This window comes from Oncorhynchus gorbuscha, linkage group LG09 (genome assembly GCF_021184085.1).
Source record: "Oncorhynchus gorbuscha isolate QuinsamMale2020 ecotype Even-year linkage group LG09, OgorEven_v1.0, whole genome shotgun sequence".
In the NCBI taxonomy this organism is placed as follows: domain Eukaryota; kingdom Metazoa; phylum Chordata; class Actinopteri; order Salmoniformes; family Salmonidae; genus Oncorhynchus; species Oncorhynchus gorbuscha.
The window spans coordinates 39,157,656-39,183,267 of NC_060181.1; the positions used below are offsets into that span (position 1 = coordinate 39,157,656).

General features: G+C 43.4%; 2 protein-coding genes across 5 annotated transcripts; one reads left to right on the top strand and one right to left on the bottom strand.

Annotated features, from left to right (window-relative positions):
• Nucleotides 1-1,008: 1,008 nt before the first annotated feature.
• LOC124043606 (inhibitor of growth protein 4-like) lies at nt 1,009-6,999 on the bottom strand. 4 transcript variants are annotated; one of them, XR_006840352.1, is made up of 9 exons: nt 6,913-6,999; nt 6,293-6,364; nt 5,958-6,124; nt 5,542-5,656; nt 5,103-5,211; nt 2,997-3,141; nt 2,813-2,874; nt 2,442-2,503; nt 1,009-2,290 (listed from the first exon to the last, which is right to left on the bottom strand). XR_006840352.1 is itself a non-coding variant. In XM_046362373.1 (8 exons), the coding sequence occupies exons 1-8, from the start codon at nt 6,947-6,949 to the stop codon at nt 2,251-2,253; spliced, it is 747 nt and encodes a 248-aa protein (XP_046218329.1). In that variant the 5' UTR covers nt 6,950-6,999; the 3' UTR covers nt 1,009-2,250. The 4 variants fall into 4 exon arrangements, 3 of the variants coding, with proteins under 3 accessions (XP_046218329.1, XP_046218332.1, XP_046218331.1); XM_046362373.1 differs by lacking the exon at nt 2,813-2,874; XM_046362376.1 differs by lacking the exons at nt 2,813-2,874; nt 6,913-6,999 and having other exon boundaries at nt 6,243-6,364.
• An 8,400-nt stretch (nt 7,000-15,399) lies between these two features.
• Nucleotides 15,400-17,511, top strand: LOC124044374 (lactose-binding lectin l-2-like). The gene is made up of 2 exons (XM_046364025.1): nt 15,400-15,792; nt 17,443-17,511. Exons 1-2 carry the CDS (start codon nt 15,400-15,402, stop codon nt 17,509-17,511), a joined length of 462 nt encoding a protein of 153 aa, XP_046219981.1.
• The last annotated feature ends 8,101 nt before the right edge of the window (nt 17,512-25,612 follow it).

A 25,612-nucleotide genomic window follows, 5' to 3' on the forward strand; every position in this document is an offset into this window, starting at 1 on the left:
GGAGCAGAACGACAGATTTTTACCTTGTCACCTCGGGGATTCGATCTAGAAACTTTTCAGTTACTGGCCCAACGCTCTAATCACTAGGCTACCTCCCGCCCCAGTCTTAATAGGGCATTCTGCCATCATGAGCCAGAAAAGCTTCAATGTACCATCGCATTAGTATCTGGAACTCTGGTGTCGCATCCTTCCAGGAGAAATGTAATAATAATTTTGTTGATGGCGTGGAAAACGTATCAGGCACTGCTCCAGAATGTCCTATAAAAGTGTTCAATTGGGTTGAGATGTCGTGACAGAGACAGCTTATGGTTTACATTGTTTCTATGCTCATCAAACTATTCAGTGACCACTCGTGCCCAGTGATGGGGGTATAGCCATTGTGGCCAAAATAATGGGCAACTGGGTCTGCCCAGCATTTTTATACATGACCCTAAGCACCATGGAATGTTCCTTGCTTAGGAATTTCTCAGGAACACCACCTGTGTGGAAGCACCTGCTTTCAATATACTTTGTATTCCTCATTCACACAAGTGTTTCCTTTACTTTGGCAGTTGCCTCTATATGCACATTTATTTTACATGATTCACTAGTGTCATATGAAAAAGGGAAGACTGACACCTTCTGGAATTTTGGAAAGCACAGGACATGCTATGGTCTGTGATAGAGCAGTGATGAGACTTTTAGTCAGATTGAACACTGCACTGGGGGTGATGGGGTTTGAAATAGTACAGGGATTTAACACTTAGGGAATGGGCCAGCTGTGTACAATGTTGGACTTATGAAGTTATTTGATGTCTACCAAAATAACAGTGGGGTCGAAGGAAAGAACATCTTAGAGTGATAAACTATTGGATGACGTCAGATTGATATTGTCAATACTATCCATGCAAAGATGTGTCCATCTTTCTTAGACATCTCGCACATTGGGACAAAAAATATTACATGCAGGAAATACAGCAGGAATACACATGTTAAGCTAATGAGAATATAGCAACTTCTAGAAACAAATTTCATTTTACTATTTTTTTTAAAGCTTTATTGCTTAATGGAAAAACACCAAAAACAGCATCCAATGTTTCAGTACAGTATTCAATTACACTTTGAATACAAAAAGTAAATGGCAACAAAATAAATGTTCATTAGTTGAACTTGAAATAATATTCTTGAGGCACCAGTCAAAACCTACTGGGCAAAGTATCAGGTAACTGATACTTATAAGCACATTTAAATTGTTATTCTTACAGTAATGATCAATAAGGCTCTTCATAAACACAGCCAGTCAAAGATATGCCTCTCCATAATAGAAATATACAGGACATTGTTGAATGATGCAAGTTGGGGCCTATCAAAATATCCATATATATTTGAAAGTGTTAGCATCTACATTCCTTTAAGCAATTCCATTTCCAGCGCACTAATTTTGTGCAAACAACCTGCAATTCAGGTCATCGCTGTTTAAGCGAATGTGCGAGAGAAATTCTGTCCAGTTTGCTTCCGACTGCATTCTGAACTAGGACATCTAGATCTGTATATTCTCATTGAGTCAAATCTATCAACTAAATCAATGACTCTGCTTAATCAATAAATGTTCTGTCCCCCAAAAGTCTGATATGGAAATAACCAGGGGTGAATTAAGATAACAGTTGGAAAATAAGAGTTAACACATGAGATCTGCGTGTATCAGGGCTGAATTAGTGTTCAGTATAAAAGCATCCAGTAGGAGTCGCTGTTAGTCTGCCATGAAGCAACCGAGTGGCTGAGAGCCATATAGAACCATCGGCTGTAAAATAAGGGTATTACGTCCCTGTATTACTCTGCATATAAAGGCATTAAAGCAACCGTCAAAAAAAGTTCGAAAATAAAATGCAACATAATAGTCATGATTGGGGGGCGTCTAACTTCGCCTCTGTCAAATGTTCATCATAGCTTCTTTCTGTTTAACAAAGAGAATTATACAGGATGGCAGACCAGCAGGACCCTAATACTGTGTGTGTGTGTGTGTTCATTAGACACTGAACTGAAGAATATGGACGACATGGATATGGATACAGGGAAGGGGCTACTCTGGACTTGCCCAATAGGAAATGCTCATTTCGGTTTTGACAATTTGCGACGGTGTGAACTATTAAACATGACCCTGCGGGGTCAATGTTAGTGTTTATGGAGGGTTTCCCCATGTTGAAATACAAACACTGAACCCTCCTTTGTAAACTCTAGCTTCATGATTGTTGGTTATGATGGTCTCTGGGTTCATTTTTTCTTCCTCTCCTGAGTACACCTTGGACAGTACCTGGGCGTAAGAAATGATAGAGGAAAAGATCAAAGAAAGGGTGAGAGATAAATGGTGGTACGTTCAGGGTCTTGATCTCTTCCATGTTATAGGTGAAAAATCCATATTTTCCAATCCTAAATTGCTGATTTCCATCTCTTTCTTGACTTACCATTTTCCTCTGGGTTTTGTTGTTAGCCCCACGCAGGCGAAGTGGAACCACTCAATGGAGCACTGCAATGAGTCCAACACAATACATTCTAAATGGCATTTAATATTAATATTAATAATAGTATTCCATTAGTGCCGGGAGACTTTTATAATGCTTTACTGCCCTCTAGTGGGCCAAAAGGAACTAGCCTTTATTTAGGTTTTACTTATTTCATCTTTGATTTAAGTGCCAAAAATTCCAAAGCCATCGCTCATTTCTAAACACTATTTTATAAATCTAACTTTTAGGTAAATGTCAATGTGGTATTTTTTGTAAGAACATTCTAGTGCCCAGATATCAGGTTAGGATTTGGATCATAGTGAATAGTTGACCCAATCAGGGTTGGGGTTCATTTCAATTCCGTCATCTCAGGACGTGATGTCATTGCTTCTCTCTATGAGAAAAAAAGGGAATTGGAATGTCAGTTTCCTTCCTGAATTGAAAGAACTGACCTCAACTCTGGACCTAGTGCTCATGTACCACTAGATCGTCATTGGCAGAAAGCTGTGGACTCACGTCTGTGTTGTCACAGCCAATCATCTCTCCGTAGGACACTTGGTGACACAGGCAGTAGGTGGGCTCGTTGGGGTCCACGGGCATGTCCAGCACGTCCGAGGGGTGGACGTTCCCAAAGTTCACTGTAGGGGCTGTGAACTCAGGCCTAAGGACAACAAGGGAGGACAATGGGGATGAATACTGAGAGGATGAGATGTAATGCATCAGAAGCTGCTGCAAGATACGTAGTGAGAGAAGACCAGAACATTTTTGTTTAGGTTCACGGGAGTTATTTGAGTGGAGATGAAAATGAGCTGTCTTGCTTATATCTGGTACAAAGTAGTGATGCACTGATATGACATTTTTGGCCCGATACTGATAACCGATACTTAAAAGTTTTAGCTGCCTTTAAAGCATTCTAGTACAGCGTTGTCCATGCAGTCATTGTAAATAAGAATTTGTTCTTAACTGACTTGCCCAGGTAAATAAAAGGTTACACACACACACACACACACACAAAAACACACACACACACACACAAAAAATTATTGTTGGGATTTACGTATGTAAATGTAAAACATAATCAAAACCTATTTATTTTTTACATCTATTTTTCCTGTATTTAACCAGGCAAGTCAGTTAAGAACAAATTCTTATTTTCAATGACGGCCTAAGAACAGTTAGTCAACTGACTTGTTCAGGGGCACAAGGACAGATTTTTACCTTGTCAGCTCGGGGATTCGGTTACAAGTCCAACGCTCTAACCACTAGGCTACCTGCCACCCATGGTTTGTTGTTCATTTGTTCAGTCCTTTCATTCTCTACCAGGATTTCTATGGAACGCTGTTTGGGTCTTTGCATGTCAAAAAAGATATATGTCAAGTGTCAAATAACACGACAGAATCTGTTTCAGTAGCTATAGTTAGCTAGCTAACTATATAGCTAGGTGTCATCATCTAAAATAACCCTAATTTATAAGACCGTTCTTAATTGATTAAAGGTGGTCAGACCCATCTATGTAAAGCTAGCCACAATAAGGATTAGCCACAAGAGTAGACTTTGCGTTTAGCCTTCAAAAATAAAAGTATGGCATAATTTTACTATTTGTATTCATTTGCATCACTGTCAACGACATACTTTTATTTTGAAGGCAAACCACAAATTCCACTATTGTGCCTAATCCTTATTATGGCTAGCTTCATAACACATAACCCGGTCTGGTCGAGCCTCACTAGCCAGATGAACCTAGCTGGCTGCTTATAATGTAAGCTTTGGGCAACAGGGTTAAGTAGCTAGCTAGCGATTTATTTTCAAGGATCTGAAGTTCAATTTCAATAGGCAAACAACAATACTTAGTCACAAGGATTCATAAATCATTGCGAAGAATAATGAAAATGACTGCAGTTTCTACTGGTCATTGTTTTCAGGCTGGTTGTATTGGTGCTAGCTAGGTACCAAGCTAAAGTGAGCTACCCCAGAAGTTGCGGTCGATCAAATAATGCTTTATTGCCAACGCGGTATTGTAAACACATCGTTTGTGGCCGGTGTTTGCAGACTTTTTTGTCCAGCTTTGACAGTGCTACTGTATCTTTTATGACACGCAAAGACCCAAACGGCGTTCCATAGTATGTCGTGAAGCTAATAGCAGTGACGCCATTACCGTGCAACTCCGGTAGGGCAACATCTGAAAAATAGCACACTTGGTATTGTGTACCGGTGCTCGACCAGTCGGCGAAAGTCAACATCAACCACGACAGAGAACGGTTGATTGTCAAGGGCAATGAATTCCATTATCTTGGCTTTAATGGAATTTGCCTTTGAGTTGTCTCGCTGAAATTTTGTTACTCTTTCAAATGACAGCTCGATCCACACAGCAGACATTGTGTGGGCTAGGTTAGGAATGCTGTGTTGCACGTGTAGCGCTACATTTTACGTGGCGTTATTACATCATGTCCTTACGTTATATAGGTATGCACGGTAGCTTTGACATCGGTTATTAACATTGGGCTGATACCGATGTTGGCATTTTTTAGCTAATATCGTCCGATTCCGATATGTTCACCGATATATCGTGCATCCCTCGTACAAAGCATCAGCCTATGAAACATATGTTTTAAGTGTACATACGCTTGTGTTAGTTTGACTTTCTTCTGTCCGCTTTTGGGGCTGCAGTCGTCGTCTGACTTCACCTTTAACCTTGTGCGAGCCACCTTCTCTTTTGGCCCCCTGAGCTCACCTGAAAAAAGACAAAACTTTTTGGGCTATGTACACATTTGGAGCTTATCTGGGTTGTTTATTAAGCACCAAACAGAAGAAAATAGACAAATAAAATAAATAGGGGGAAATAGAAATAGAATAAATAGAGGGACTCCCTGGACGTGTCCAATAAGAATAAGCAAATGTTTGTTTTTGCTAAATGTTTTCCATTGCATGCCATAATGAACATGGCCCAATTCACAGCTATCTATACGGTTGTACGTCAATGAGACAACACTAAAAAGTCACATTTGGGTTGAAGGGACAAAATTGAATTAAAATTAGCACAAAGTGCCCGAACAAAACTTACTCTTGATTCCCTTACTGGAGGTAGAGTCATAGTCTGTGCTCTCAATCTTTTTCTCCTTCAGGTCTGCCTCGAAGCGGGCCAGGTCTGTGTCCAGCCTGCGAATGTGTTTGTCCACCTGAGGGGTCACAATGAATAACAGGACTCTGACTGAGACATTACATGTAGAAATGACAGACATCTCAACTTGCCTAGGCTAACTAATCAGAGTCGAAGCAGAAAGTAGTCAACATTTCCATTTCCAGCTGCATCAAACATGCTAATTGAGAATATAACATACATTTCACTATGTAAAGCTTACCTGCAACCTGAGGTAAACCTCTCTCCAAGGAGCACCTTTCCTTTCCTCATTACTAGTATGGACCCCAAGCAGCGCTTCTATTCCCAGTCTACTGTATCCATCTTAAGGTCCTACTCACCATCTCATAGGTCTGCATGGCCAGTTGGACCTTATCATCTCCAAACTCTTTACACTTGCCATATGACTGCTGGATCTGCCGGAGCAGGGAGAGCTTCTGCTCAGAGGAGAGGGTGTGTGTGTTTGACGTGTACTCACGAGCCAACGAGTCTATCTGCCCTTTCAGATCTGAGAGAAAGAGATTAATTAATTTATAGTCAATTGTGGACACAACCATCACATGGGCTACATGCACACTGACTTCTGACTTTAGCCTAGACACTCTGGATAAGTGTTTTCCATTTACCTGTTATGATAGCAGCAACAATCATAATATCAGATCTGTGAGTCTCTCACCCTCTGTCCGTGTGTCCAGGTCTCTCATAAGAGTGAAATTCCTCTGTAGCTCAAACGGCAGATTTTCTATACCTAGAAAAACAAGGTTGTACAGTATATCACGTTATATACCGGGTTCCAAATACACCAGTATGTATCATCAGCGTCAGTGGGCTGCAACATTGGTGGCTTATTGTGTGTGTTAGGTAACGTTACTAAAATTGTCAATGCTGGTCTATAAATATGTATAACTGTTATTACGTAAACGTGGGGATACCACTGAATAGAACCCTACGATACAACAAAGTCATTTAGAGTCGACCAAGAACGGTATAATTATGCACCGCTTTGTTAGCTGGCCATCTAGCTAACTTGGGTTGCAGGCGCGCTAACTTAGCTAACGTAAGTTAGCTTTCTCGCGTGCTCTTTGTCCCTTGCCCTGGGCTTTTTTTATGTAGTAACGTTAACGTTAGCTGAACCAGTAACTGGGCTTCTTGTCTCCTCAAGCCCCGGTACTGGTTCTGGGAGTAGCTATGCGTGCAAGTAAAACAAAAACACACAAACAAATTCCATTACACAATATTTCAGTAGGATTCTACAGTATTTCACGAATAAAACATGAAAAAAGGAAACTATCTTACTGTCAAGGTAATGTTCTAAATACATTCCCGCCGCCATCTTGAAAATAATAAACAAAGGTTTTTCCGAGGTTTTTATGAGGTTTAACTGCGGTTGGCATCCAATTTGTTGCATTACCGCCACCTACGAGACTGGAGTACAACTCCCTTATAATTTGCTTGGAAAATAAAAATGTACTAAATAAATACCCTACCATTTAACACTACACTCACTAATTTCAAAATTATATAAAATAAAATGAACACCACCTTACTCTACTAATTAAATGTATTTATTCCTACCTCATGCCATCACACCCTGTAACTCTTCTGATGTCAAGTCTCACACACCCAAATACCTCTCTGCAGGTGCCACCACAACCTCAATTTTCTGCGACTTCCATTCCATCCCTGCAGTACAGTTGATAACCATTGCTATAAATGCTAAATATCCAATCTTACTGAAACTTATATCACTTTTTGGCCTCTCCCTCTGTACTGGTATATCTCTACTACTCTCACCACTCCTACCCCTTAACCCATCTTCCTCTACTTTCTTCACTGCCTCTGCATATGACAATGTATGCTCTACGCTAACCCTGGAAACCTCAACCTGCCTCTCTCGCATGGGACATTTCTGATCCCCAGCTCCATGGTCACCCCTACAATGAACACATTCCACTACTTTCCCCAATGCTACACATTCCTTTGTCTCATGACCTTCTGCACATTTCTCACAGCTTGGACCCTCGCTCTTACACACTGCTGCCACATGTCCATAAGCTTGACACCTGTAACATCTTAATGAATTCGGCACATACGGTCGTACAGGATAACTTGTATATCCAAACTTCACTTTGTCAAGCAGAGACTCAACTTCAAAACTCAAAAGAACAGACAATGTTCTGTTCCCCACTCTCGCCACCTTGTCTGTGTCTCATCAAATGACGAGAATCACATACACCGGGAATCTTTCCCCTCAGCTGGTCAAATTTTTTATTTTACTGCTACTCCTTTCATTGGTGCCCATTTCTTGAGAACAAAACAATTCACTTTTCTTGCTCACATTAATTTTATTCCGAGCTCATTCTCCCTCTGACCAACAGAAACGCAAACAATTATCACTAGACCACTTCTGGTTACCCTCACCGATTCCACATTACCCAACAATTCTTTTCACCCACCGTGAAACCACAAATGGATCAGCCAAAAGGCAAGAGTCCACGTTTTCCATAACCTTCACTCCTACTGTCACAGACTCATCTTTCTCCTGATCCTCGGTGCATACCTCGGTCTCATATAACTTCACTGCACCTACCACCTCCGATACTTCACCCTCATTCACTTCCATTTCTCCTCCTGTCTTCAGCTCCCTCTGCTCACACTGTTTAACTTTCTTCTTTAACAAACCATCTCCCTTTTTTCCACCATTTTTATCTGACTCAAGCTCACCCTCTTCTTCCCTCTCTCTCTTAGACCTCCTCTCCCTCTCTTTTTCCCTCCATTCCTCCTCCGTTTTCCAAGTATACGTCTCCTTATGATAATACTGCACTACCCCTGACAACCATCTTGTTCTTACTTTCTCTAAGGACTCCATTTCCATTGAGGTGTTTGCCTTGTTCTTCCGGGTCAGACATGAAATCAAATTCTTCTTCTCATTATCCTTCTTCTGGGTTTAAGGCGGACTACATCCTACAACTACAACTGTGCGGAATGAAAATAAAAGATTTAAAAAACTAATAAATATGGATAAAAATACTAATTAACTACCCAAACTCACTCCTCAAAACGCTCCCTACTTCATCTGTTAAAAACAATAAGCATGTATAGTCCCTCCACAAAATCAGGAGCCTGGGAAGGCATCATCTTCCGACGCCAAAAACCCTTGTAAATCTTCCACTGTGAAGTCTGCTGAAGCCACAATGTCCAATTTCTTTGGTTTCCTTGCTACTTGAGCCACAGTTGCAATGAACGCCATTAAATCCACTTCCTTTACCTACAGTATGTCCAGTTCTCTTGGTTGACAAATAGGCCTATTCACTATGGGCTGTGGTCCATTCACTACCATTTCTTCAACATCACTTGTTCTCTCAATTCTTTTGATCGCTTCCGCCTAGGAGATCTGATGGAGCGCCTAAATCAAATCAAATTTATTTATATAGCCCTTCGTACATCAGCTGATATCTCAAAGTGCTGTACAGAAACCCAGCCTAAAACCCCAAACAGCAAACAATGCAGGTGTAAAAGCACGGTGGCTAGGAAAAACTCCCTAAATGCCACCTCAACCTCCTTCACCCTTACAGGACATGCCATGACCTCTGGGTCATGATCAGTGATGTAAAGTACTAAAGTAAAAATACTTTAAAAGTACTACTTAAGTCGTTTTTTGGGGGTATCTGCGCTTTACTTTTTAGATTTTTGACAACTTTTACTTTTACTTCACTACATTTCTAAAGAGAATGATATACTTTTAACTCCATACATTTTCCCTGACACCCAAAAGTACTTGTTACATTTTGAATGCTTAGCAGGACAGACAATGGTCCAATTCACACACTTCTCAAGAGAACATCCCTGGTCATCCCTATCTCCTCTGGTCTGGCGGACTCACTAAATACAAATGCTTTGTTTGTAAATTATGAGTGTTGGAATGTGACCCTGGCTATCTGTAAATACAATTTTAAAATTGTGCCATCTGGTTTGCTTAATATAATGAATTTTAAATAGTTTGTACTTTTACTGTTGATACTTAAGTATATTTAAGCAAGTACATTTACTTTTGATACTTAAGTCCAGGATCCAGTTGCAGGGGGGGGGTTGCTGAGGAGTATTTATGTCTGTAATAAAGCCCATTTGTGGGGAAAAACTCAGTGGGTGGGCCTGGCTGCCAAGACCCTCCCAGGCCCATCCATGGTTACACCCCTGCCCAGTCATGTGAAATCCATAGATTAGGGCCTAATTAATTTCTTTCAATTGACTGATTTGACTTTTGATACTTAAGTATATTTTAGCAACTTCATTTACTTTTGATACTTAAGTATATTTAAAAGAAAATAACCTTTAGACTTTTGCTCAAGTAGTATTTCACTGGGTGACTTACACATTTCCTTGAGTTCTTTTCTATTAAAGAGGAAAACCTTGTGACGTGAATCCCTGCATGGTGGATGGAAGAAAGGAAGAAGGTTTGTTGGTTCTATTGTTTTTTTATTTTTATGGTGAGCAACTCCCTATGCATGTAGTAACGCTCGCTGGGGTATATGAGGTATGCAGAAAGATATTTTGTCTCTACACCACGACAGTGTAAAATAACATAACAATTTGGCCACGTTTCAAGTGTGTGCAGACGGGTGGAGTATACAGAAGATCGGAGTGAAGAACATTCTTGCTACAATTATGGTGGGGCTCATGACCAGTGGGGGGAAAAAGTACCTTGTTTGTGAGCATTTCTCTTTTGCCAAGATAATCCTTCCACCTGGCAGGTGTGGCATACCAAGAAGCTGATTAAACAGTATGATCAATACAACAAGCCCTTAACCAACAATGCAATTAAAGAAATATAGTTAAGAAAATATTTACTAAATTAACAAAAGTAATTAAAAAAGAAAGTAACAATAAATAACAGTAAAGAGGCTATATACAGGGGCTACTGGTACCAAGTCAATGTGCGGGGGTACAGGTTAGTCGAGGTTATTTGTAGATGTAGGGGTGAATGTACATAGTCCGGGTGGCAATTTGATCAATTGTTCAGCAGTCTTCTGACTTGGGGGTAGAAGCTGTGAAGGAGCCTTTTGGACCTAGACTTGGCGCTCCGGTACCGCTTGCAGTGCGGTAGCAGAGAGAACAGCCTATGACTTGGGTGACTGGAGTCTTTGACAATGTTTTGGGCCTTCCTCTGACACCGCCTAGTATATAGGTCCTGGAAGGCAGGAAGCTTGGCCCCAGTGATGTACTGGGTCATACGCACAACCCTCTGTAGCGCCTTATGGTTGAGCAGTTGCCATACCAGGCGGTGATGCAACCGGTCAGGATGCTCTCGATGGTGCAGCTGCAGAACCTTTTGAGGATCTGGGGACCCATTTTCAGTCTCCTGAGGGGGAAAAGGTGTTGTCGTTGCCTCTTCACTACTGTCTTGGTGTGTTTGGGCAATGATAGTTTGTTGATGATGTGGACACCAAGGAACTTGACATTTTCGACCCGCTCCACTACAGCCCCGTTGATGTTAATGGGGGCCTGTTCCGCCCTCATTTACCTGTAGTCCACGATCAGCTCCTTTGTCTTGCACACATTGAGGGAGAGGTTGAAGTCCTGGCACCACACTGCCAGGTCTCTGACTTCCTCCCTATTGGCTGTCTCATCGTTGTCGGTGATCAGGCCTACCACTGTTGTGTCGTCAGCAAACTTAATGATGTTGTTGGAGTTGTGCTTGCCCACGCAGTCGTGGGTGAATAGGGAGTACAGGAGGGGACTAAGCACGCACCCTTGAGGTGCCCCAGTGTTGACGATCAGCATGACAGATGTGTTGTTGCCTACCCTTACCACCTGGGGGCAGCCCGTCTGGAAGTCCAGAATCCAGTTGCAGGTGGGAGGCTGAGGAGTATTTCTGTCTGAAATAAAGAAAAACTCACTGGGTGGGCCTGGCTGCCAAATGGGAGGGTCTATGCCCTCCCAGGCCCACTCATGGTTACTCCCCTGCCCAGTCATGTGAAATCCATAGATTAGGGCTTAATTCATTTCTTTCAATTGACTGGTTTCCTTATATATGAACTGTAACTCAGTAAATCTTTGAAATTGTTGCATGTTGCATTTATATTTTTGTTCAGTGTATATATATATAAAAATAAAATACAAACACAAAATTAAACACATAAAACATTAAAAATTTAAATTAAACATTAAAAATAAAATAAATCAAACTTCCCTGGTAAAAAAGAAACAGATCTGATCCCTACACAGGCTCAAGGGGAGCCTGGAGGGCGGGGCGTCTTCCTGCACTAGTACCCCTTGCAAGTCTTCTGATGTCCTTAAGTCTCAAAAACTTTTATTCCGCAGCCACAATAATGTCCAGTTCCGTAGACTTCATTTGAGACTTGAACCTTACAGATTATAACTGTGGAAATGCTGAAATCTTCTTCTTCTTCTTCTTTGGTATTATGGCGGTCCGCAAACAAATGTTATAGGTGCAAGCCGCCACCTTCTTTATTGGCGGCCTACTATTCTGTAGTATGAATTCATTACACTTAGTCCCTAAAAGGTTATTCTGTGGATTTTATATGGAGATTGGCAACCAACTTTAAAGGGGCAATCAGCATGCATGCCTCAGGAGCTTAATTCAACTGTCGTACATCATCAGAACCTAAAATGTAAGCTTTTTTACTCCATAGTTAGTTAAAAAAAGTTAATATAGGCTCAAAACATGGTAAACTACAATTTTGATATCATCAGTCCTTGCATCCATAGCTCTGTCTATGAATTTGAGAGTGGTTACATTCCTCTAGCCCTATCCCTCAGCTTTTTACTGAAACAGGGGTGGGGAGTTTGCTTTGCTTTTGTTTCAATTGCTGATTGCCACTTTAAGGTGCAGTATGGCCAGGAACTCCATGATGTATAAAGATAAATGATCCGTTGCTGTTTTTGTCAGTGCCACCTTAAACTCAGGAACACTAAAAGCGGCACCTGTCTTCCTTGTTTTAGGGTCCTTAGATCCATTAGTGAATATATTCAAGAAATCATAGTACTGTGTTCTTAAATGTTCACTTACAACTGAATCTACTCCTTCTTCAACATCTCTTACCCTCTCAGGCAACCCTAGTTATATCATTGGCTGGGGGAGCAACCAAGGTGGAATAGCAGGAAGAGGCTGAACTCCTTCCCAAACAATCCCATTCCCATCTCTTACCTAATCCAGCCAGAACTTCTATTCAGATCTCGTTCATGCTCCCAGCACTCTAGGAGCCCCTTATGTGTAGGACGTGTAAACTTATATCCTTGAAGATTTACCCAACATATCATGGTTAGTTGTTGTCGTCTCAACTTCAACGGTATCTCTCCCAACTCTACCTGCAGCGCTGCCAACGGGGAGGTCCTGACTGCTCCACAACATATCACAACAAAACATATCTAGGTCTTGTGCCTGGTTTACATCAAGCTTTTTTAAAGATGTCTGAGCTGCTGATCCATACACTACATTACCATAGTTCAGTGTTCAGACAGGAAATGAAGTTCGGGGGAACCCAGTAGGGTACACCCCTTTTCATTTTTTTGCCTCCAAAATAAGGTTTTCATACATTTAATACAAAATAAAGATTCTCTATTGCATTTAAAAAATCAAAAAAGTGAAACTATTTTACGTGGGCCTATTTTTCCCCTTCAGTAAGCTATGTTACAAACGAGATGCAATATGCATTAGTCTAAGGAGAAAAATAATATAAATATTATCTGAAATACATACCTTTTGTTATAGAACAGAAATATTTATATGGAATTGGCAAAAATATAAATAAATAGTAGTTCTATCTAAACCTCAGATGAAGAGGCTATTCCTCTTCATCTGAGGGATCCTGATTGATGCATATAGACCTCCTTTCTACCACTTAACTCTGGCAAACTGTCATTTCTCCTTGTGCTGTCCTCTATGCTAGAATGGGATTCTAATCTACTCAGCGGAGCCATTCAACAGCTGGTAGGAAACCAGACAGAGTGAATGGAATAATTTGGTCAGAGGATGCAGAGGAGACAACACTTGGTTTGTCAATTCGTTCATTTGTACATTCATTCATTCGTTCATTCATTCGTGCAATATCCATTTATTTATTATATGGGACACTTCAAAATTACAAAGGATTCTGTTTGTCACCAATAGGTGGCAGTGTGCTATATTCTATCACCATCACAATTCACTGTCAGTTAAAGAACCTGATGAAATGGAAGTAGTTTCCCCTACCACTGATCCAGAATCAGATATTTGTCAGTCTCCTAATGACTCTGAAAATGACAAGCACTGAGTAAGTAGCAACAAAGGTGAGATGCAAGGAATGATCAACCTATCGGGGCAAAAGTACTCAACCAACTAGAGACGCATCACTAAGAGAGACAAACGCGAACATGAAGAGGAGTCGACAGACTAACAGGCGGAGGAGGGAGGAACACAGACGTGTGCACCGCACGACATGCAGACGAGTGTGAAAAGCTCTGAATTATAGAGAACACACACACACACACACACACACACACACACACACACACACACACACACACACACACACACACACACACACACACACACACACACACACACACACACACACACACACACACACACACACACACACACACACACACACACACACACACACACACACACACACACACACACACACACTGCTACTCTTTATCCTCATCAGTTGTGCCCCACTATGTCAAGCAGGCCACGCACTTTTGTGGGGAGGTTAAACTAGAATAGCTCTTTATTTCACTTCCTCTCTCTGGACTGTCTTATGTCTCACTGTCTAAGATGGTTCCAAAATATGCTGTTATTTTGTCAATCTGAAACGCTTTCATGTAGAAAAACATGACTGTTGCTAAAGCCACAACCCTGAGTCTGTGTGTCAGCAAACGGCACCCCTTGACACTTGATTTTCTAAGCTGAGGAAAAGGGCTAGAGAAATGTAAGCACTCTCACATTTCTAGATAAATCTATGGATGCAAGACCTGACAGCAACTTGAAGCTATGGCCTACATTGTTTGTTGACAAGGACTCAAATTACAACAAAACCTAAACAATGATGTAAACCATCCTTATATTTTGGGTTATGATGGTACTGGAACTGACCCTGTATATGCTTACTTACAGTAGTTTATCGTGTTTTTCTTATTTCTTATTTTTTATATATTTTGTTCTACCTTACATTATTATTGACTACTGAATTATTGGGGGTAATGCTTGCAAAGAAAGCTTGAAACTTGAAATGACTATTGAACAGCAGTAAATATGGCAGATTTTTACCTTAAGTCAAAGATGTAAAACATACTATCTAAGTGTGCTTTGTTAGTGTCAAATAGCCCTGTACCAACACTTGGCACAGAAATGATGAGAAGAACACAGCTGCAGAGTTGATATGACCACTTGGTTACGTGGCAATAGCCCCTTATCTGGCAGTTGTCACGCCTTTGCAGCATAGGTTATTCACTCAAGCCCTTAGTGAGGGAATTGAGAAATAACTTTCTTATCATTTTTAATTTCCTTAAATATGTTGTTTTCTTTTTTAACTTTTTGAGTTAGTTTTTTTTTGTTAGGATCTGGAGTGAAATCTAAAAAGTAAACAGTTTAGTAAAGGCAGAGGTTAAAATTCACTCCAAGACAGAAAATGTGCACGTATATGGAACGGTGGGGTGATCCACCAATGATGTCAAGCCTACCGGCCTCCCTGCCCTCTCTGAATGAGATAAAAGGACAGGGCCCACTGCTGCACAGCTCACCTATAGTGCCTGCCTACCGGCCCAACACTCTGCAACATGTTCGTGTTCCTCTGTGTCGCCTTTCTACACAGCCTTGCTTTGGGTGCTCCTGTGCTTTACCAGGGGGAAGAGCTATCCCAAAACTCCTGCCCAATGGGCTGGTACGATTTTAACGGACGCTGCTATAAGTATGTCGCTACACCACTGAACTGGCCTGATGCTGAGTCCTACTGTTTGACTCAGGGAGCAAACCTGGTCTCTGTGCACAGTGAGGCAGAACACCAGTTCATCAAAATCCTGATCCAGAGATTCGACCCTGCGGAGAGAGCAACCTGGATGGGTCTGTCTGACATCCACGTGGAGGGGAGGTGGATGTGGTCTGATGGGTCCAAAGTGGACTTCATACCCTGGCATCCATCCCAGCCTGATGGCGGACGGAATCAAAACTGTGTAATAACTAACCATTTTGATCCAAGGTGGAATGATCAAGATTGCAATTATAGTCACGCCTTTGTCTGCGCCGAACGTCTCTGCTAGCCAGTCATCCGTCAAGATGGAAGGGCTTCCGTCCCGAGAAGAAAGCTGGTTTTCAATAAGAAATCAACACATTTGATTGAAAATACTGTTTTTTATGGATTTCTTATGAATTTTAAATAGAACTAGTGTAATTGCTTTAGCTGTCTTCTCATCGTATCAAGAGGCCTTGTATTAAACAATTATGACACGAATGAAGCAATACCCACTTTTCTGGAATGGCTGTAATTCTGTCGTTGGAGCACAGACACCGTGAGTGAAGTGAGAAATGATCTTTCACAAACTTTAATGTTTTTGGTTGAAAGCCATACACGTAACATTTCCATCTGCAAATAGTGATAAATGTCAATAGAATATAAGTGCTAGTGAAGGAATTAAAATGAACTAGATGTGTGTAGAACTTCCTGTTCTGCAAAAACCCCAAAACGGTCCAGTTGTGCTGCTGATGATGATGAATTGAACCTTTATTTAACTTGGCAAGTCAGTGAAGAACAAATTCTTATTTACAATGACGGCCTACACCGACCAAACCCAGACGACGCTGGGCCAATTGTGCGACGCCCTATCACGGCCGGTTGGAATACAGCCTGCAATCAAACCAGAGTGTCTGTAGTGATGCCTCTAGCACTAAGATGCAGTGCCTTAAACCGCTGCGCCACTCGGGAGCACAACATTTACACAATGTTTGTATCAAACATTCACCTGATGTTGCAAGAATGTTTCCCAGAACAAATGTCGTTATTACATTACCAGGGAACCTAATAATTACCTTAGGGGAACGTTCTGTGGTGGTTGTTATAGATGGTGTGTTTCACAACATTTTTGTGAATTTTAGGAGAAGATTCCAAGGATTCCAAGATTTAAAAAAATCTTAACAAAAATAAAACATTTGGATGTTATCATCCTAATACTCAGCTTCACATTATAAATTAGAACACGCAAAGCCCCTCATTTGACGGGGCGCGTCCCGGTTCATCTCATAGCCCGCCATTCAAAGTTGGCTTATTTCCATGGTCCCTTTGAAGCGTTCCAATAACGCAAAAATGCCCAGAAGCTGTTGTGTCGCAGGGTCTACCTCTAATAAGAGGAAAAACCCAGACGTTTTCGCTGCACCAAATCCCCAAAAAGAGCCTCTCAGACGACTGCTGTGGCTCCAGTCCATCAGACGTGAGGATGCCTGAGGGCCCTGGCTTCGTCACACACCTACGTGTGTGGTAAACCCTTCATTACAGGTTACAAAAGTCATTATTGTTTACATTAGACAGCGTGTAAATGTGTGTTATACTGTTCATTTGTGTTTTTGTGTACAAGAAGGAGAGCTATACAGCTTTTTTTCCATATGCTTTCAGTCAACTGGAAGTAATGCTATCTGTGGTACCGTCATGACCTGTACAGGTCTCCCGAGCGAAGGAGCTTACTAACGTTAGCTATCTCAAGTTCAACAATGTAATTGGTTATAAACAAGTAGGGTAGAGTGAAAGCCATCCTGAAAAGTCCATTAGCCAGCTTACATTACCTGTCTTAAGAGATAGTGAATTGTGTTGTGTTCGCCTGTTGTGTACACAGGATGAAAAGCTGGCCATGGATTGGGCAGGAGCCGAGCTCCCCCACCTTGGCTTGGGTCTAAATGAGTGAGAGCGTGCGGTGTAACAAGCCCTAGGCTATTCGTTACAAAATAACATGACAGCCATTGATTTTTAGAAGAACACGACTTGCCAGATGCCCTCTCTTGTTTTGTAGCCAGTCGTCCAAAGTGCTGTTGTCCTGCCCCCAATTGAAAGACACTTGTCCTCCAGGACTCCACTGCCACAATACTGGATGCATCCATCACATGAGACTCCAATGTAATGATTCTCCTGACAGATTCTGAAGCTGGCTCTCGCCACTTTCAACTTGCTGTGGTTTCTTTGCTCCACGATTCTATTCTTTGAACATTACTAATGTTTTCTTCGCCGTTTGAAAGGAATGTTTTCTTAAAGTTCTGAGAACATGACTTTAAGGAAACCTGCAGACAAATGTTATGCTGATGTACTGAGATTCCCACCGAAGAACGTTGTTTCTTAATGTTCCCTGAACGTTGTGAGAACATGAATTCAAATAGGACCATGAGGAAAAATGTAGAAAGCATTATGCTGATGCAGTGAAATTCCTACCTAAGAAACATGGTTCTCAAAATGTTATGTGCTAGCTGGGTATCCTGCACCATTCCCAGAATGTTGTGGGAAGGTTATATGCAAAATAACCATAGGACAACCATGCTCTCACCAAGCCCTAAGAAACATATGGTTCTCAGAACATTATTTGCTAGCTGGGAAATGCCTTTGGAATGTGGTTTTCCTACCACAGTAACTTGACCTAAACCCAAACCAGACTATCAAATATAAACAAACTTATGCACTTATAGGGGCGTTGTTGCAGTTTCACACGTTACACAGTAGCAATCTTTTACTTCATTACTGGGAAGAGAGAGAAAGGTTTTACTTTTATAATTAGGAGCATTATTTAGAATCAATAGCAGCGAAGAGATACAATTTACTAATTAAAATGTCACAACAGTTAGAAAACAAATACATGTTTTCTTATAAACCATCCTAATGCTGAAGATAAGGTAAAAGCTGGCAGTGGGGATATGATACAGTCAGAAAACAGTCACAATAGTCAGGCTAAAGTGGCAGTGCACATTGCTCACTGGCTGCAAAATGTTGCAAACGGAAGAAAACCTGTTCAAACCAGAAGGTTGCTGTCTCCATAGAGATCCTATTCAATTAGAGGGGGGGGCTATGTCATAAACCCTCAAAGTTCCAGAAGGGTGTGAAAATGGCAGCCATATTGTTCAGGGAGAAACTGAACCCAGTCTAACTGGAATGAATGGCAGTCGAGACATAATCCTTTTACTTATGCAGGAAATGAAAGGTAAAGGCATGTGATGTATCAGAAATGGTGTAATAGAATTATTGTCCACCTAAAATATTTTCATATAATTATAAGTACAGTTTATACAAATTTTATACACATTTTCCGTATAAACAGACTCTAAAATATAAATGTCTACATTTTTGTTTTCTTTGAAAGCTGTGTGCTTGTATATGATACAATATCAGTGCTTGTTGCATTTACAACTTGTGAAATCATCAACTGATTTGAGATTGATTAACTGTATTGTTTGAATGGAATGTGGGCATATTGGCAGTTTGTTTGACAAATTAATTGAATCATTCCTCTAAATCTGTCTGGGTAGCTAGCTAACAAACATACAGTGCAGATCAAATCTTCAAATTCATTATTTTAAACACTATCTTATCACAGCACCGGCAAACCAAAATGGCTGACCTTTATCCCATCATAAGAAGGTTCATGCCCATTCTAGTATTCTAACTATATGGCTGACTCCATCTCAGCACAGCGAAATACTCTACATCCCCATGAGACTCCTAATGAAACCAGAGTCGTCTACATCAGTCGCCATGGGTGATGGCGTCTGCCGAACCAATAAGCTGGCAAGTAAATAAAATCCTGCTTGATTGCTCCTATTCCACCCAAAGAATTGATTGTCGCCAAGGGCAACCAATCGGTACAGGTGGGGGCCCCAAGTAGCGGCTCTCTGTCTGGATTAGTGGGCTGTCAACAGCGGCAAGGCCACCACATTCATTCTGGCTGGGCACTGTTCCACCGGGCCTGCATTCAACACAACACCTAAAGTGTCACTGTGGCTGTTACAGTGTGTGTTTTGAGTGGCAGATGTGAATGTTGTGTGATTGGCTCTTTATAGCTATGGCAGTCAGTCTTGTAGTGAAATGTATAGTACCATATGCTTTGAGCGATCATGCATACGGTTGGTTTCTGATGAGCTGATGTTATGTGGAAAGGCTATTTACTTCTGTTGATGCTTCAGGGCAGCTCGAGCAACCAGATGGTAAAACAAGGGTAAGAAAAATGTATTTGGAGGAAGAAGCTGTCATGTTTGTCATTTATTGTCATGTCTTGTCCCTGTGCTCCCCATGCTATTCGTTTCCCTCTGCTGGTCTTGTTTGGTTCTATCCCTCTCTCTCCCCCTCCCCCTTTCACTCTCTCGCTCTCTCTTCTCTCTGTCGTTCCGTTCCTGCTCCCAGCTGTTCCTATTCCCCTAATCATCATTTAGTCTTCCCACACCTGTTCCCGATCCTTTCCCCTGATTAGACTCCCTATTTATTCCTTTGTGATCCGTTCCTGTTCCATCGGTTCCTTGTTTTGTATTCCATGCTGTAATTGCGTTTCGCCCTGTCCTGTCGTGTTTTTTGCCGTGATTGTGTATCACCCTGTCCTGTCGTGTTTTGTGCCTTCTTCAGACGCTGCGTGTGAGCAGGTGTCTCAGTTGACTACGGCCTGCGCCTACCCAAGCGACCTGCAGTCTGTGGCCGCTTCTCCAGTTGTTTTCCCTCTACTATCTAGAGGATTTCAGTTATTCGGTTTTGAGCATTAATAAACTCTGTTTCTGTTAAGTCGCGTTTGGGTCCTCCTTCACCTGCATAACAGAAGGAACCGATCAAAGAATGGACCCAGCGACTTCTGACGCTCGTTACACTGCCGTCGAGATCCAAGGAGCCATGCTCGGCAGACACGAGCAGGAATTGTCCGCTGCTCGCCAGGCCGTGGAAAACCTGGCTGCTCAGGTTTCCGACCTCTCTGGACAGTTCCAGAGTCTACGTCTCGTGCCACCTGTTACTTCCTGGCCTGCCGAGCCTCCAGAACCTAGGGTTAATAACCCACCTTGCTACTCCGGGCAGCCCACTGAGTGCCGCTCCTTTCTCACGCAGTGTGAGATTGTGTTCTCTCTCCAACCCAACACATACTCTAGAGAGAGCTCGGGTTGCTTACGTCATCTCACTCCTCACTGGCCGGGCTCGAGAATGGGGCACAGCTATCTGGGAGGCAAGGGCTGTTTGCTCTAACGATTTCCAGAACTTTAAAGAGGAGATGATTCGGGTTTTTGACCGTTCAGTTTTTGGTGGGGAGGCTTCTAGGGCCCTGGCTTCCTTATGCCAAGGTGAACGGTCCATAACGGATTATTCCATTGAGTTTCGCACTCTTGCTGCCTCTAGTGAGTGGAACGAGCCGGCGCTGCTCGCTCGTTTTCTGGAGGGACTCCACGCTGTGGTTAAGGATGAGATTCTCTCCCGGGAGGTTCCTTCAGATGTGGACTCTTTGATTGCTCTCGCCATCCGCATAGAACGACGGGTAGATCTTCGTCACCGGGCTCGTGGAAGAGAGCTCGCATCAACGGTGTTTCCCTGCTCCGCATCGCAGCCATCTCCCCCTCTGGCTTTGAGACTGAGCCCATGCAGCTGGGAGGGATTCGCATCTCGAATAAGGAGAGGGAACGGAGGATTACCAACCGCCTGTGCCTCTATTGTGGAGTTGCTGGACATTTCGTTAATTCATGTCCAGTAAAGCCAGAGCTCATCTGTAAGCGGAGGGCTACAGGTGAGCGCAACTACTCAAGTCTCTCCATCAAAGTCCTGTACTACTTTGTCGGTCCACCTACGCTGGACCGGTTCGGGCGCTACATGTAGTGCCTTGATAGACTCTGGGGCTGAGGGTTGTTTCATGGACGAAGCATGGGTTCGGAAACATGACATTCCTTTCAGAGAGTTAGATAAGCCTACGCCCATGTTCGCCTTAGATGGTAGTCATCTTCCCAGTATCAGATTTGAGACACTACCTTTAACCCTCACAGTATCTGGTAACCACAGTGAGACTATTTCTTTTTTGATTTTCCGTTCACCGTTTACACCTGTTGTTTTGGGTCATCCCTGGCTAGTATGTCATAATCCTTCTATTAATTGGTCTAGTAATTCTATCCTATCCTGGAACGTTTCTTGTCATGTGAAGTGTTTAATGTCTGCCATCCCTCCCGTTTCTTCTGTCCCTACTTCTCAGGAGGAACCTGGCGATTTGACAGGAGTGCCGGAGGAATATCATGATCTGCGCACGGTCTTCAGTCGGTCCCGAGCCAACTCCCTTCCTCCTCACCGGTCGTATGATTGTAGTATTGATCTCCTTCCGGGGACCACTCCTCCTCGAGGTAGACTATACTCTCTGTCGGCTCCCGAACGTAAGGCTCTCGAGGATTATTTGTCTGTGTCTCTTGACGCCGGTACCATAGTGCCTTCTTCCTCTCCGGCCGGGCGGGGTTCTTTTTGTTAAGAAGAAGGACGGTACTCTGCGCCCCTGCGTGGATTATCGAGGCTGAATGACATAACGGTTAAGAATCGTTATCCGCTTCCCCTTATGTCATCAGCCTTCGAGATTCTGCAGGGAGCCAGGTGCTTTACTAAGTTGGACCTTCGTAACGCTTACCATCTCGTGCGCATCAGAGAGGGGACGAGTGGAAAACGGCGTTTAATACTCCGTTAGGGCATTTTGAGTACCGGGTTCTGCCGTTCGGTCTCGCCAATGCGCCAGCTGTTTTTCAGGCATTAGTTAATGATGTTCTGAGAGACATGCTGAACATTTTCGTTTTTGTCTATCTTGACGATATCCTGATTTTTTTCTCCGTCACTCGAGATTCATGTTCAGCACGTTCGACGTGTTCTACAGCGCCTTTTAGAGAATTGTCTCTATGTAAAGGCTGAGAAGTGCTCTTTTCATGTCTCCTCCGTTACTTTTCTCGGTTCCGTTATTTCCGCTGAAGGCATTCAGATGGATTCCGCTAAGGTCCAAGCTGTCAGTGATTGGCCCGTTCCAAGGTCACGTGTCGAGTTGCAGCGCTTTTTAGGTTTCGCTAATTTCTATCGGCGTTTCATTCGTAATTTCGGTCAAGTTGCTGCCCCTCTCACAGCTCTTACTTCTGTCAAGACGTGTTTTAAGTGGTCCGGTTCCGCCCAGGAGCTTTTGATCTTCTAAAAGAACGTTTTACGTCCGCTCCTATCCTCGTTACTCCTGACGTCACTAGACAATTCATTGTCGAGGTTGACGCTTCAGAGGTAGGCGTGGGAGCCATTCTATCCCAGCGCTTCCAGTCTGACGATAAGGTTCATCCTTGCGCTTATTTTTCTCATCGCCTGTCGCCATCTGAGCGCAACTATGATGTGGGTAACCGTGAACTGCTCGCCATCCGCTTAGCCCTAGGCGAATGGCGACAGTGGTTGGAGGGGGCGACCGTTCCTTTTGTCGTTTGGACAGACCATAAGAACCTTGAGTACATCCGTTCTGCCAAACGACTTAATGCCCGTCAAGCTCGTTGGGCGTTGTTTTTCGCTCGTTTCGAGTTTGTGATTTCTTACCGTCCGGGTAGCAAGAACACCAAGCCTGATGCCTTATCCCGTCTGTTTAGTTCTTCTGTGGCTTCTACTGATCCCGAGGGATTCTTCCTTATGGGCGTGTTGTCGGGTTAACAGTCTGGGGAATTGAAAGACAGGTTAAGCAAGCACTCACGCACACTGCGTCGCCGCGCGCTTGTCCTAGTAACCTCCTTTTCGTTCCTGTTTCCACTCGTCTGGCTGTTCTTCAGTGGGCTCACTCTGCCAAGTTAGCGGGTCATCCCGGTGTTCGAGGCACTCTTGCGTCTATTCGCCAGCGCTTTTGGTGGCCGACTCAGGAGCGTGACACGCGCCGTTTCGTGGCTGCCTGTTCGGACTGCGCGCAGACTAAGTCGGGTAACTCTCCTCCTGCCGGTCGTCTCAGACCGCTCCCATTCCTTCTCGACCATGGTCTCACATTGCCTTAGACTTCATTACCGGTCTGCCTTTGTCTGCGGGGAAGACTGTGATTCTGACGGTTGTCGATAGGTTCTCTAAGGCGGCACATTTCATTCCCTCGCTAAACTTCCTTCCGCTAAGGAGACGGCACAAATCATTATTGAGAATGTATTCAGAATTCATGGCCTCCCGTTAGACGCCGTTTCAGACAGAGGTCCGCAATTCACGTCACAGTTTTGGAGGGAGTTCTGTCGTTTGATTGGTGCGTCCGTCAGTCTCTCTTCCGGGTTTCATCCCCAGTCTAACGGTCAAGCAGAGAGGGCCAATCAGACGATTGGTCGCATACTACGCAGCCTTTCTTTCAGGAACCCTGCGTCTTGGGCAGAACAGCTCCCTGGGCAGAATACGCTCACAATTCGCTTCCTTCGTCTGCTACCGGGTTATCTCCGTTTCAGAGTAGTCTGGGTTACCAGCCTCCTCTGTTCTCATCCCAGCTTGCCGAGTCCAGCGTTCCCTCCGCTCAAGCGTTTGTCCAACGTTGTGAGCGCACCTGGAGGAGGGTGAGGTCTGCACTTTGCCGTTACAGGGCACAGACGGTGAGAGCCGCCAATAAACGCAGGATTAAGAGTCCAAGGTATTGTTGCGGCCAGAGAGTGTGGCTTTCCACTGCAACCTTCCTCTTACGACAGCTTCTCGTAAGTTGACTCCGCGGTTCATTGGTCCGTTCCGTGTCTCCCAGGTCGTCAATCCTGTCGCTGTGCGACTGCTTCTTCCGCGACATCTTCGTCGCGTCCATCCTGTCTTCCATGTCTCCTGTGTTAAGCCCTTTCTTCGCACCCCCGTTCGTCTTCCCTCCCCCCCTCCCGTCCTTGTCGAGAGCGCACCTATTTACAAGGTACATAAAATTATGGACATGCGTTCTCGGGGGCGGGGTCACCAATACCTAGTGGATTGGGAGGGTTACGGTCCTGAGGAGAGGAGTTGGGTTCCGTCTCGGGACGTGCTGGACCGTTCGCTCATCGATGATTTCCTCCGTTGCCGCCAGGATTCCTCCTCGAGTGCGCCAGGAGGCGCTCGGTGAGTGGGGGGGTACTGTCATGTTTGTCATTTATTGTCATGTCTTGTCCCTGTGCTCCCCATGCTATTCGTTTCCCTCTGCTGGTCTTGTTTGGTTCTATCCCTCTCTCTCCCCCTCCCCCTTTCACTCTCTCGCTCTCTCTTCTCTCTGTCGTTCCGTTCCTGCTCCCAGCTGTTCCTATTCCCCTAATCATCATTTAGTCTTCCCACACCTGTTCCCGATCCTTTCCCCTGATTAGACTCCCTATTTATTCCTTTGTGATCCGTTCCTGTTCCATCGGTTCCTTGTTTTGTATTCCATGCTGTAATTGCGTTTCGCCCTGTCCTGTCGTGTTTTTTGCCGTGATTGTGTATCACCCTGTCCTGTCGTGTTTTGTGCCTTCTTCAGACGCTGCGTGTGAGCAGGTGTCTCAGTTGACTACGGCCTGCGCCTACCCGAAGCGACCTGCAGTCTGTGGCCGCTTCTCCAGTTGTTTTCCCCTCTACTATCTAGAGGATTTCAGTTATTCGGTTTTGAGCATTAATAAACTCTGTTTCTGTTAAGTCGCGTTTGGGTCCTCCTTCACCTGCATAACAGAAGCAGACCTGGGCTCAAATACTACTTGAAATCATTTTAAACACTTTTGCTGTGATTGATTGAGCTTGCCAGCAACCAAGGAACCAATAGTAAAGTCCCAAAAGTGTAAACCCCGCCCATATGGCATTCCAGGCAGGCAAAGCAAACATTCAAAGTATTTGAAAGATTTCAAATAGTATCTGAACCTAGGTCTGGGAAGAACATGACTCTGTGTGAGAGAAATAACAGATAATGTAAATAAGCCTGAAAACATGAACATATGGCCATTGAGGGAAATGGAAGAATCCTAATTAGGCTACCACCATTTAACAATGACAGATTCTTCAAATTAGTTTTGGACCTCGGACAGGCTTGGAAGGCCATGAGCACAGTCGAGTTTCCCCTTAACTTTTTAAACCGAACCAAA